General features: G+C 39.7%; 1 protein-coding gene across 1 annotated transcript in view; it reads right to left on the bottom strand.

Moving 5' to 3' along the window:
• Positions 1 to 1,544: 1,544 nt before the first annotated feature.
• LOC124615769 overlaps positions 1,545 to 15,164 on the bottom strand; it is a 43,332-nt gene continuing 29,712 nt past the window's right edge. The window contains exon 4 of the mRNA XM_047143867.1: positions 1,545 to 2,450. Coding sequence (XP_046999823.1) covers positions 2,320 to 2,450 — 131 coding nt within the window. The 3' untranslated portion in view covers positions 1,545 to 2,319. The remainder of the gene's footprint in view (positions 2,451 to 15,164) is intronic.

The raw sequence follows: 15,164 nt of genomic DNA, 5'->3' as shown, positions 1-15,164 counted from the left end.
TAAATATCCAGAAGGCTTTTTATGCTGTTTTTCACAAGCAGCTTCTAAGCAAATTGCTCACCTATGGAGTCTCATCTCAGTTATGCAACTTTATTCGTAATTTCTAGTCTGCGAGGTTTATAGTAACTGACATGAAGTCATCAAACAGAAATGATATCTCTGTTTTCAAAGAAGTGTTACAGGCCCTCTACTGTTTATAATCTACACAAATTATGTATTACATGTATTATACAAAAGTGGCAATTGCTCTTAAGGAATGGGAAGTGTGAGGTCATCCATATGACAAGCACCAAAAGGAATCCCTTAAATTTCAGTTACATGACAAATTAGCAATCTAAAGTCTGTCAATTCAACTAAGTACCTAGGGATAAAATTTATGAGCAATCTAAACTGCAACCATGACATAGATAATGTTGTGGGAAAGGCGAACTCAAGACTGCATTTTGGTTGCAGAACTCTTATAAAATGCAACAAATCCATTAAAGAGACAGCCAACACTATGCTCGACCTTGCTCTGCTAGAGTATTGCAGTGATGTATGGGATATTTGCCAGATAGGCTTGATGGAGGTTACTGAAAAAGTTCAGAGAAGGCCAGCCCATTTTGTATCATCTCGAAATAGGGAAGAGAAGGCTTCATTTCTGTACTGCCGCTCCCAATGTATCACATAATCGCTGTCACCATGTGCAAGGATTTCACTTTGTTGAGGCACGCTTTTACCTTCAGCTAGCAGAAGTCCCCACTTCTTCCAGAAGTTATTCCTGAAAATTGCTTTCTACAACAAAGAGACAGGTGCTTTACGAACTCCCAAATTAATTGTTGCTCATTTCATGATAAGAAAGTTGGGCTTTGTTTTAAAACCAAACGTATCGAGCTCCCTCACTTTATGGTATCCACTCATGTGAAAATTTTTCTGAGTCCTCATCTACAGTTTTTACAAATTATTCTATTTTACTCCTATTTTTTTCCTATTTCGTAAATGATACGTTGCTGATATCAAAAGCTTTAGAGATGGAAGTTGAAGGTTCAACATGGTCATAGCTTTTAATAAGTTCCTATTTATCAGTAAGAGTTAACGTTTTATGCTTATGTTTAGCATTTCCACTTGTGCTTGTAATCACACAACTCTTTTCAACACAAAAATTAAAACAGGACAATTAAGCCACATAGCAGAATTTAAATTCACTAACAACATGAAAGGAGCACTCTCAATAGCACATTTGTATTGGTGTGAGGCATGAGGCAGATGGGAGGAGCTGACTGTCGTGATAAATGTGTGCCTGTCTGTGTTTGGAGCAAGCGCAGTGCCCAGCTCCAACGTAGCATTGGACTACCGAGCACATCAAACTGTCAAATGTCAGATTATTGCAAGCCTACTGTATTTTGTTTTGTCCTGACTTAAAATATCAGTCATTATGTAATTTATAATCAATATATATGATGATGATAATTTTAATAACAATAATAATAATAATAATAATAATGCAGCTGGTAGGTACTTCATTATTTTGCACCATGTGAAAGTTTTATTTATCAAATGAAAATGTGTCAAGTGATATAAAACAGAGTTAAAAACATTGCATGTAATAAATAATTATTACTTTCTACTTGAAAACATTTTGTAAACTAAGATAAGAAAGAAATAACAAACAGTATGTATATAATATGAAAATGATTGCACATTAGTTTTGCAAATAAATTTTGTAAAATAATTATAAGTCAGTGAATTTAATAAACATAATTGAATCTCTAGTCTTATATAATGACTGTAAATTTAAAATTTACAACAGCATAAGATTCATTGTCATTAAACTCATATTTAAAGATTATAAATAGGATGGCAGCTGTAACCACACAGCTTATTATCTCTGTCTCAGTTTTGACTCAGTCATGATATATTACTATCGCAGGGGGTTCGGTGGTTGTATAGCAAAATATATTCAGTTTTCAGTATTTTTACGTGACTTTCTAATAAACTCCAGAATTCACGTGAAGCAGGAATGTTTTTATTTGCATCTTTACTCATGTACAAAAAGCCCTACACAAGTGCTCAAGCTTAATATGAAAATTTAATTAGGGCAGAGAATCATTGTATATCTTTTGACTGAGCCAAGTGTAGGATCATAGACATCTGTGTGTGTGTGTGTGTGTGTGTGTGTGTGTGTGTGTGTCTGGGCACGCACGTGCACATATACATATGTATATATTTCTGTAAGATATAATAAAAAATATATTTTAATAGCCTTTAAATGTAAGTCTCCTTTGTGTCACCTACAATGGTTTAACTAGAAAATTGCTTCACTAGCATTTGGCATTTTTCTTAGTGTTTCTTATCTCTGTGACGTTTGAATTGATTTCGGACACACACCAAGAATCCTTGTATATCATTTGACTGAGCCAAATGTTCTTGTAATTTCTTTTCTATTGGCAGATGTGTGTTCATAGAAACCACTGTGGACAAAAAAAATACATAACATTTAAAAATCACAAACTGATGTGTATATATTTACGTAAAGTATAATATAAATTTTATGTATTGCACGAACATATTTTAATAGCATTTAACTAATTAAGTTTCATTTGTGTTAACTATAATGGTTTAACCACAAAATAATTTTCACACAACATTTTCCATTTTTACATGTCAAAAGTTAATACAAAGTAGTGAAACTCTGCACCATTAAATTCTGTTGTACGTAAATAATAGTTGCATTACAGGACAACAACCTTCAAGTATAATCTCCCTCTGTTTTAGTATGACAGTATGATCTTGAGATGGAGTCCATGTTCCAAACCTGAAAGGGTGAGTGCTCATAGGAGCAATTATCCATTTTGGATTTTAACTGGGGCAATAATTACATGCTTATCTGAGTCTGATCTGATTAACATAGCTATCAGAGAAACAAAAGATAACATCTGTCAGAGTTACCAGGAGGAATGTTTTTGGGCCCTATAAATTACCTGTTCAATTTTACTGGAAACCAAGAAATGATAGGTTGGATTTCCATAATCCACAAGCTTTCGAGCTTTATAGCATCTAATATGAGCACTGATGATGTACAAGGGTTGCCCAGACAGTAATGCACCACATTTTTTTTCCTTCAACAATTCTTTATTGAACATAACGGGAATTACGCACATCAAAGAATGGTGTTTTATCTACACATAAATCATTTTTCCACATAATCTCAATCCCATTCTACGGCCTTCCTCCAGTGCGAAAAAGGGCCGTGTACGCCCTGTCGGTACCAATCCTTGTCTTGGTGGTGGAGCCAGTGCTTCACTGTGTGAATCGCCTCCTCAGCGTCCTGAAAATGTCTTCCATGAATTGTATCCTTTAATGGCCCACACGTGTGGAAGTCCGAGGGGGCTGGGTCAGGTGTGACAGCTGTGGACGGTCTCCCCGACAGCTGCAAATCGGGCAGCTCCGCCGAACCGCCTTCTGATGACCTCACCCTAGATGCCCAGCAACTAACTGTACTTCTGTCAACGGCAGATGCTCCAATAGACTTTGCACAAGGGTTTGTGGAGGGAGAGAGAGAGAGAGAGAGAGAGAGAGAGAGAGAGAGAGAGAGAGAGAGAGAGAGAGAGAGAGAGAGAGTGTGTGTGTGTGTGTGTGTGTGTGTGTGTGTGTGTGTGTGTGTGTGTGTGTGGGCGCGCGCGCGTAGATCTGTCCAATGGCGAGGTCATTACGAAAAACAAATGTGGAGATGAACTAAAAGATTTGTACATGCATGCACTCGAAATGACCACACAGTCACTCTGTATCACATGCACTAAACCCAATTAGGAGGGAAGAGAGCTAATCAAGAAATTAAAACACAGAAGAACTAAAAGAAAAGTACAGGGACATGCGACTGGCTGACCACTTACAAAAAAAACGAGGGTGAGCCAGCCACCCTTTGACGCATTAAGAACATCTCCCTAAAATCTTGTTTAACACATTGGACATTTCACAAAAGTTAAAAACTCTAACCACATTAGTTTAATCATTACATAAAATAGACAGCAGATCCGCAAGCAAATCCACCGCAGTCCACTTGTCAGTAAATAAAATGCAGTCCAATAAAATGCCATGCACCGTGACCTGCACACCATAAGCACCACACATTGGAGGGTCCTCTCACCGGAGAAAGAATCCACGTGTCATAGGGCTGTAGCCTATGCAAAGACAAGTAAGAAGGACCTTGTCTCACCGGCATGGCTGGAAGGAAGTACTCCACAGCCGAGTTAAGGGCTTGATGACACGGAGCTTGTTATCTATCACTGTCAGCCACTTGTCTTTCCATCAACACACGACTTTGTTCCTCAACAGCAAGGTGATAGCATGAGGGGGATAGCACACTGAAATACCAGAGGATCGGACATGCCTTCTTGGCTGCTCGACCCGCCCTTTCATTCCCCGCAATTCCAATGTGCCCAGGTACCCAGCAGAAAGACACCTTCTCCACTCATCGTAGCTGTAGGAGGACATCCTGTATATTAGGGATTACCGTATCTGCTGGGTACAAACGTTGGAGAGTGTACAGTGCGCTCAGAGAATCTGAGCAGACGAGAAATCTAACACTGGGAGAATGTCTCATCAGCTCCAGTGCTCACGAGATCGCATATAATTCTGCTCGAAGACGGTAAATTCTGGAGGCAGTCTGACCTTGAGGACATGATCCGGGAAAACAACAGAGCAACCACTAGGGTCCCCCTGCTTAGACCCACCCGTAAAAAGAGCTACATGGTCGTGGTACTCAGATAAAACATCAGAGAATATCGCATTAAAAACAGAAGCAGGAATGCTATCTCTCCTACACAATACCAAATCTAAAACCACTCTGCATCTCTCCAGCAACCAGGGCAGCAGATAGTTAAAACCCTGGATTTGGGGTTGTACTGGCTCCACAATGAGTGACTTCAGCACACACACTACGCAGATCCCAAATGGCATCGTGGCTCATGGACAGTTGGAAAAAAGGCATTCCAGAGGTTGACGAGCAACAGCACCAGGTGTACTGGTATGAAATGAGTGTTTTTTGTTTTTGTTTTTTGTTTTTTCTTTTTTTTCTTTTTTTTTTTTTTTTTGTGAAAATGAAACACTAATTTTGAATTGAAAAGTAAAAACATTTTATTCAAAGCACTGACCATGGCTTTCTATACATTTTGACCACCTTTCTGGCAATTTGTGGACACCACGCCAATAGAAATGTTCATCTTTTGAAGCAAACCAATCGGACACCCAATTTTCGACTTCTTCGTAGGAATCAAAGTGTTCCTCAGCCAATACATGTCCCACTGATGAAAACAAATGGTAGCCGGAAGGGGCTAAGTCTGGTGAATACGGTGGGTGGGGTAGCAGCTTTATTGATGAGACAGACAATCTAACATCTCTGCTCTGCCCATTCTTGTATATTCGAAGAATTTGTATGGTGATCTCTGTAGTTGATGATACAAATATGAAATTCTCCATGAAGATACCTCCCCTCATGAACTTCATGCACAGCGTTCCTATACCATTTCATTTTCGTAAGTAAAGCTAATTTTGCTGCCTTACTCTTGGGCTACAGCATTCTGCAGTTTAAGGACACTGTTTTATAGTAACAGCTGGTCAGCTCTAGTGGCCACATTGTAGCTGGAGATTGTCGCTTGCACACAGGGCTCCCAAGCATATTGCCCAAAGCTGCTACTTGCTGCTAGAGTGTCACTTATCTAGATATCATTCACTGTCAGTTGGTTTTGATGCTTCTGTAGAATGCGGCCTTAAAAAAATAGACTCCGATTCCCTCGAACATGTACTACAAACCACAATTTTAATTCACGAGCTGTTCATACAATACATCTTAAATACTGTGAACTGGAGAACACTTTCCAAAATATCACCACAGATGATGAAGATTTGGATGTACAGTCATTAATCAGTGCTTCTGGCTTGCTTAGCATTCTCAATAAAACTCAATTCCTTTTCCTGCTTTGCCTTTACAAAGAAATCTTTACCTATATTAACCATCTCTGTGCACTGCTTCAATACAAAACTGCAAATGTGACATGCGGCAAAGTCTTACACACCCCAGTGCAATGCATGCAGCAACTGGAGTTTCCAAGGATGCAACACTGGATAGATGACCACTCAACAACTTTGCTCGTCTGTGGCAAGCATGAGGACCTCCTGGACAACTAGGAAGCAATCCCCTAGCAGAAAAGATGTACACCACACAGAATCTGCTACCGAAGGAGTGCACTCGGGCCAACATGTCTGGACAGTGGAAATGGTTTTCTGAAAAAGTGAGTCGGCAGCAGTGGCAGCTACAACCTCCAGCACAATCAAAGGAAAAACCAAGCAATGTTTGCTGAAAGGTACCATCCAAACCAAGAACTAGAGCCCTCTGTCAATTTAACTCCGAATGGGGGCAACCCACAACTGTAGTAGTGCATTTGCATTAGCATGCTGGGCAGTGGACAGGCAACAAATGTCCTAACAGTAATTGCAACCTACCTCTGCGACCAGTGGGCAGTCCAATCCAGTAACCCACAGCGATAGCTGAATAAGGAAACTAGGGTATTGTGGTCGTTGATGAATAACAACTACACTCCATGCTAGCACCTCCTTTTCCATTTGTGAGTAGTTATGTTCCACCGCAAGAAGTATCTCAAATGCTTGAGTGATGGGCTGCTTGGTGCCACCTGACTTCCGAAGGGACAGAACCACATCAACACCAGACTGTGATTCATCAACAGTTTATCTGGCATAAAGGAAGCCAAACAGAAAGCAGAACACAAACAGCTTGAGAGAGTGAAATTCCTGTTGCCAATCCAGACCACACGAACTTTGTGGAAGGGCATCAAGCACATGATCCAAACAATGCACCAGCTTGCAACAAAGGCCATTTTCCAGAAGGTATTGGAAAACTGCCTGAAGATTTCGTAAATGCTCCTCTCGTGTATAGACTGATGCTCAGATGATGTGGTAGTTTACACAACAGGGATCGTCCTGAATCAACTCCTCGAAGTATTGTTGATAAATTCCCAGCACAGATGAGATTCCGAAAGACAAGAATTTGAGTGGTAAAGCTCAAAGCAAGTGTTGTGCACAAAGAAATTCCAAGAAGATGCTTCAAACAGCAGCCACAGATATGCATCGCGCAAGTTGATGTGTGAACAATACTGACCTCCTTACAACTTTGCTAGCAACTCCTCTGGCCACAGAACTTGATATGAATCTGCAACACAATGTGAGCTCGCTGGCTGACTGTTTAAAATCATCAAAAAATTGCACGATGCTGTCTGGTTTCTGGATCACCATTAAACGGGTGGCCCACCAATTCGACAAAATAGGAGAAGCCCACTGACTCGATAAAATAGGAGAAACAACGCTGAGGGCCTGCCAATGTTGAGACTCAGTCTTGACTGTCATACACGGCAAAGGGTATAGGGTAGGGACTACAAAAGTTAGGTATCAACAATTACTTAAAAGTGAGATGTCTGTCTCGAAATTTTCTGCCCGAGCCACGGCATTCACAAATAGCAGGTCTTATGACAATACCATGGAACCCAAATCTGGAAAGGGGACCACGGAGACTTTTATCAACTACCCTGAAGCCAAAATGGAAAAAGAGTCTAACTGAAAAACATTTTGCACAAACTGTGAATTTACTGCTAACAATATAAGTTGCCATTCCACATTTTTATAACAAGCAAGGATGCAGAACCGCTACCTCAAAGGAATTCACTGTTCACTGTAAGACACAACTTGATGTAGTGGCTGTCGCAGCACAGGGCAGCCCAAGAGTGTGTAGGTATCTACGTTAATAAGGCTGACCTTTGCTGCTGTGTTAACCTGCCAAACAGTCGACTATCCTCTACCAATGACAGCATAATATGCTGGAGCGATGCTTAGGGGGATCTGAGACGGCCTCCGAGTCCAGGGGAAACACTGGAGACTTTGACATCTGTCCCACAGCTTGCTGTCACAAAATGACATATTTTGCAGCAGACCTCAGAAAAAGTCGGCATTCCTGGCGAAAATGCGCTAAATGACAATCAGGACACAAACACCGGTGTGCCCATTGAGTGGGAATAGGTACAAAAGGAAAGTGGCAAAGAACCTGACAAATGTTCTCAGTGCGAATCATGACATTTTGATTAACAGGTACTCACCAAGCTTGGCATAGGCAACGACAGGCAGTGCTGTGAAACCTCTGCACTCTAATCGTCAATGGCATCAACACACAGCATTCAAGTGGAAGGCAAGGACACTGAGCTCACCAAATGGTGCACTATTAGATCACTACAAAGCACATCTAACTTTGCCATCTGCCAACTGCAAAAAGTATGTCCCACACCACACCCATAAGTTCATGTGATTCAGCACTCTTAGTGACTTTGGCTATAGAAGGATCGAAAAAGGCAATCTCAGGGGGAGGAGAGGGACTGGTCTGAGATAGCTGAAATCAGCATAAGAACTGCCGGGAAAGACTTATCACCGCCAACAACTAAACACCTAAGTCAGTGCCTCTCCCCATGCCATGCTTCACGTGCTCCCTCTGTAACAGCATTCTGTACTGTTCCGTTTTGACAACTACGCCTGCTGATCTGAATGCATCTCTACATCCACTGACAGGCATACTAAAAGAAGCCCATACGCTACCCAGTGAGGAATCTGTTTGGAAAGTATAAGAATTTTTTGAAGTTCAGATTCATGCAGCTGTTGTATGTTTCAAACTTTTTGAAACACATCGTCATAGTAATCAGTCTTACAAAGAAATGGATCGCTGAACCCCAGGGCATGACTAGAAACAGTACATTCAACTGCACTTGTGGAGCTTCTTTTCAAGATGAAATGCTTCATGATGCCGTTATTCAGAATCTTGTAGACCACAGAATACGTGTTGAGATTCTAAAGTGTCACAATCCTTGTCCCAATGATGTAACCAAAGGTAGGAAGTACAATAGGCTGCAGAATTTGTGCCTGTTGGCAAAACACTCACTGCAACTAGTTCTACACAGTCACCCCCCACATAGCTCATGCTGACGACAGCTGCAAGCCAATTAACCAAGTCTCCTCGCATGCACAAAAAGCGAAAGGCTCTGTCTCTCACACAATAGATTCTTCTGAAAGTCATGAATGACAGCCATATTCACAGAACAAACCATAAACTATTCATATCTTTACAGATCTGCAATCAAACTGTACCATTTCAGTTATATAGTGGTGCTTCAATCACACTGATTAATCACACTGCTTACAGGCAACTGGAACACACTCAGCTCATGTGTGCACCTCACAGCCTACAACAGACACAGTAATTTTTCTTGGAACATGCATTTTGCAAGGAAAACAATGAGATAATAAAACTACATCAGTGCCATTCACAGTAGTTCAATCATGCTCGAGTCCCAATATTTCAGGCAGGGATGCAGTTGATTTGTTTGGATTAGATATTCAGTACTACATGCACGCTATTGATGTACACGTTTCCCATGCAAGCATTCATTAATGTGGACATTTGTTCAGTGGCACATTGGGGCATGCAAAGGATAATTTTCAAGCAGACATTGCACTCAAATACTTGACCCAAGTTCTACCAGCACATCTGGTGCCTCCCGCCATTTACAATCAAGCTGCTTCCGAACTCAAAAGGTTGGAACAAATTTGTGTGTTTGAACATATTCCTGCTCGTCAATGGGCACCTCATCTGGTTATCACCAAAACACCTCTGGTGTAAAAATCCCCCTTTCTAATCGACAGGAGAATGCAAACAATCATTTCATAAGTTGAAAAATGCATTGCCTAGTCACCCATGGATTATTCGTTTCAACCTGCAACAGCCACTAGTGCTTGCAGTTGATGCAATAGGGGTGGTTTTATCTCAAAAGATTGGAAACAGTGAATGATCCACAAAATTTGCATCGAAGTTGTTGACCATGGCCCAAGTCAACTACAGTCAGCTGGAAAAGGAAATCTTAGCATGGTGCGGACGTCTGGTGGAGACATGGGGCTGTTTCACATCACCTCCATGTTAACAAATTAAGCAAATCGCATAGTGGTGGCATGGCAGGAATGCACCTCATCGTGGTCTGCGCCATGTCTGTTTGTCACCACATGTAGTATACCAAAGGGACATGTGGCGGAGATGTTCAAGTGGTGCACTGCTGTTCTCATTATCCCTCTCATGCACGAATTATCAACCCAACATTGAAAATAATTTCTAATACATTATTTGGTTCCTTAAGATCCACCTTACACAGACTTCATCATAATTTATCTAATAAATAAATAAATAAATAATAATAATGCCATAGACCAACAGCAAGGCGTCCTCAAATGAGGACAAAGAGCACAAAAACTACAATGTTTTACACAGAACATTTATTAGTAATATCAAAGAATACATGAACAGTGTGCACTATTTTGTATTTTGTCGATAATGAAATTGTTTGATGCTCCCAGGGCACACAGCAACTTTACACTTTTCACAAATGTAATGGGTTTTCCAACGGCAGTCCCGATCGTGACACCTGTTGGTATTGAAACCACCTGACTTCGCTGGCCAGTGTGATCCACCATCGAAGCGTAATTCGTTGGGTACTGCATTACAGGCTCTCTATTTTGATTGTACAGACAGCAATGGGCTTTCATCTGAAGGCCTGCCTCTACTCTTTCTTGTAATCTCTGCTTTCACTTTGTATATTAGCCCAGAGGCGACTACTTTTGAATGCTAACAAATCCGTATTTTCTTTTTCACTCATACTTCACAGTATCCATGCATTTAGTACAGTCACATTTAGCATGTGATAGAAAATCCTCACACACCACCTAAGATTTCTGGTGTCATTTCTATAGAGGGCCACCAAAGAATCCATTAGGTCAACTCCTCCAATGCAGTTGGGTCTTTTGATCTCTATAAACTTCTTTTCCTTTCGAGAAAATCGGGTTGCAACACCTTCAGGTTCTCTTCCAGCATATGACGATACAACAGTTACAGGTGAATTGTCAATCCATCTCGTGACAGTAACGCCTTCTGTTGATGTCACTACTGAGGAACTGCCACGTCCCTTCTTCTGTAATTCTTTTGCCAACTTCAGTTTTTTATCTGCTCCCTCCAGTCTGTTATCGCGAATGGTACCAACATACCATATGTTTAGCTCTTTCAGTTTTAGCACCAAGGGAATGCTACTGAAAAGAGTGTCAGGATAGACTGTCGTTCTTTTCATGAATGTCATGACACATGGAGCACAAAATCTCCTGCTGCCCCAAATTCTGAGATATTACTGCGTCCTCCTCCAGTGCACTGAAACAGTTCGAAGCAATAAACATAACCAGACACACCTGCACGCACCCACATTTTGTAGCCCCATTTCTTCAGCTTTTTGGGAAAGTACTGCTTCAATGATGATGTCCCTATGAACAAAATCACCATCTCAACAACACTGTGAAATTCTTCAGGTTTGAGAGCCCTGTGATAGTTATCATGCAGGGCTTCCAAAATTGATTATAATCAGATAGCTTTGTCAGGATTGTCAGGAGGAATTGTAGAAACATCTTTGAAATGTAGGAAACGGCACAGTTCTTCGTATCTCCAGCGCGGCATAGCATCAGCAATCAAGTTCATGCGTAAGCCAGTTTCCTCAGACCAATACTGTCGTATTCTTGGATATCTCAAGTAAGTCATTACGAGTGTTATTCCAAAATATATCTTCAGTTGCGAAATAGAAGTAGAGAAAAATTCTTTTCCTTTCAGATGCACATATAAGTCGGTCTGCTCAACTACTGCAGCTATGAGTTTCTCTGGAAATAGCTCCATAAAGAAATCAAGGGGACTTTCTCCAGTAATGCACACTTTTGCTTTTCCAGTAAATGGAGGCACAATAACTGACTTGTCCAATTCACTGAACCAAATCACATGCCTTTTAGGACATTTTGTTGATATTCCTGGTTCAGAAGGATCTCTTCAAATTTAACTTTCAACCTCAGTATAATTTGTTGCACTTGTTTCATTGTTGGGAAAATTTTCATTGTCAGTGTCACTTGTTTCTGAAGATAAATTACAAGTATCAGTGATGAGGTCCACTTCAAATAATGGGTCGATGTCAGAGTCATCACTACAACCCAAATCATCTTCTGAGTCAGCTTCCAAAACTTGAAGAATTTCCGCATCACTTATAATCTGGCGAAAGTTCTTACTTTGTTCTTTATTTGAACGAATTCTATCGTCCTCAAATAATCTGGCGAAAGTTCTTACTTTCTTCTTTATTTGAACGAATTCTATCGTCCTCAAATATCTTGGCTGATGAATGCAGCCTGTCTGTCATCCTAAAGGAATAATATAGATTTACTCACTTTTTGGAAAATAACTACAAAATCATGTACGCATATCGAACTAATTTTCTGATGTTTGGCTACAGCCACTATCTATGTTAGTATATATCAAAACTGACTACGTGACAGAGAGCTACATACAGTAAAATAAGGTACTACAAAACAGAGGAGAAAAAAGACAATATTCTGTATGTACTGAAGACAGTAGTGTAAAGTCATCTTGGCAGATAAAGTCCTCAAATGCGGACACAAGTAATTTTTATGAAAAACATTTATACGATTCAGATATCTGCAAAAAGTGTCAAATAATTTGTAATAAGTATTGCCAAACTTATTATAACACACAGCTTTCTAGAGAGAGCAGTACTTTTCTCACAGAACAACGTCAAACTTTCACAACACAGCTCCGTGATTATACCAAAAATGGAGTGACAAATCTAAGGTTTCCACGTGCCAACCACCAACACTGCCGTCTAGGAGACATTCTTGCAACTATTGTAAGTCCTCATATGAGGTGCCTGTGCTTTTACGATCACCTCAGATGTGAATGATGACAGAAATGACCCGAACTGTAAGTGTCCTCATTTGAGGACACGACGCACAAGATGGTTAATTTGGAGTCATCCTATGTGCCTCAAAAATAAATAAATAAGAAACTATGTACATGAAGCAAAGCTACGTCGACTTGTGTACATTGTTTCTCAGTAAAATTTTTATCACATAAAAATTTAAAAACCACCGTTTTGGGATTTGTTCATGTTCTCTACAATGCAGTCTCTCTCATTCAATTTTGAAGAAACTATTCAAAAAGTTTTTTTGACATCATAGAGTCTGACATCACAACTTGATAGTGCACTGGATTTATTTTCATTATTGTCAGTCATTATTTTGTAACTTCCCGAATATGTAAACTATTGGGCAGATTTGGAAAAGTTTGCGGTGAAGAACATAGTCGCTGGCCAGTTTATGTTTGGTGGGTCTTAGAACATAGCAATCAACATATTAAAATTGTTTTTAAGTGGAGACGAAGAGTGATACCACTATCCAGTCCTGAGTAAAAAAGTGGCTTTTTGACATTTGGCCGCTACATGGTACAACGTACAACACTTGATGTTATGACCACACACTATGCGGATTTGTGGCTCGTCTACCTTTCATGTTCAGTTTGTGAAGGCACTTACAACCACATTTCAAGTTAACATTGCATTAAGAGTTATTTTCATTTTAAAACTAGAGGTAGACAATCATAAATCCAGCAGCAGAGCTGGCTATATACTGTATACGCAACTTTTTCTTGCCTATGCTACCAGTTTCATCCACGAAACATTCAATAACTATTTTTGCTCACATACTGTCGAAAAAAAGGCATGTGTTCCAGCAAGCAATGAATGAAAAATGGTTTTTGCTACTGATATATCTTATTGACGTATCTAAAGCATTCTGTGTTCTACTATTTCATGCATACCTTTTTGGGCCTTCTTAATGCAGGCAGTGCACACGAGATAAAATGCCATTTTACGTATTTTTGTAACAGTTATTGCACAATTACTTATGTTATCTAAAAAAAAAAAAAAAGCACTATATTTTATTTTCCCGAACAAATGATGCCGAATCTGTGCAGTTACAATATTGTGCAGCTCAAACACTTAAGTTTTTCTGTGCTACTTATCGCAGATATAGAATCCTTATTTCGAGAAAGTACAGCAACACTGGTCAAAATACATAATATTTATTTGAATACACATCTGCACAAACAGCAACAGAAGATAAGGAAAAATTTAAGACTATTCCTGTTGCAGCTGCACTAAATACGTACAGTCAGCATTACTTTTTCTGTCCTCAACCACTGGGTTCCGACAGATGTGCAAATCTACTATTCACTTTTTACTTGCTCATTGAAAATTCATTTTATCAACTGGGGTATGCTGGCACTTCTCAAGTATGGCTTTCTTCTCACGACTTTTTACTGGCAGAATAGGGTATTTTGACTGTTTTCTGGAAATTGTCTTAAATGATTAATTACGTCATTTTATGCTCCTACCACACTTTTTCCCCCTCTCAAATTTGAATATTCTTTTATAAAAATGGAAATGAAATTCAAATAATTTTAAAGCCCACTAAAACACTCCAATCAACTCGTGTCTGTGATGTCACTGGCAAGCTCACTGCTCCTGCTGCCATAATGCTAATTCAGTGATGTCTTGTTTTGTGATTTACGTTTCAGAAAATGGGTTACAAATGGTGTGTGGTACCATACTGTACAAATACATTTTTAAAAACTTCTAAAAAGTTGTTTTTTGAGTGTTCCAGATAATAAGATGCGTAAAATGTGGTTGCACTGTACCAGCAAATTGCCACCACGATGACACACAAGTCCAGTTAGTGAACTAAAAATATGTTGCACAATGAAGTTAACATTAACTTGCCTCCGATATATGCTCTCCCACTGTTACAATGAAAGATTGCGTGATTCAACGAAATGAAACACATAGTGAAAATTGTCATTTTACCCAACTACTTTTAATAACTTTACTTATGCCTTGACCACACTTATTTTTCAACACAAGTTAAGTGTGTTCAAGACACGAGTAAAGTTATTAAAAGTGCATCCAGATGGCCACGTCGTCTCATAGAATTTTCACGCAGATTGCACCTGTTATCCAACGACACGTCAGCTGTTCAGTAGTTCAGTTGTTAGAGGAGTAGACCATCAAATTTTATAGGACATTGTCCATAGATTGCAGGAGTGAATCTAACCTGAAAGAATATTCTTAACTTACTTGTGAAACGACGCGACAGTCCTCTGATATGAAAACCAAATCACACGTACAAAACATCACACTGATCAGAAACAGAACAGT

This window comes from Schistocerca americana, chromosome 5 (genome assembly GCF_021461395.2).
Source record: "Schistocerca americana isolate TAMUIC-IGC-003095 chromosome 5, iqSchAmer2.1, whole genome shotgun sequence".
Lineage (NCBI taxonomy): Eukaryota > Metazoa > Arthropoda > Insecta > Orthoptera > Acrididae > Schistocerca > Schistocerca americana.
Note: the sequence above shows the minus strand (reverse complement) of the source record. Positions and strands in the feature narration are given on the sequence as shown.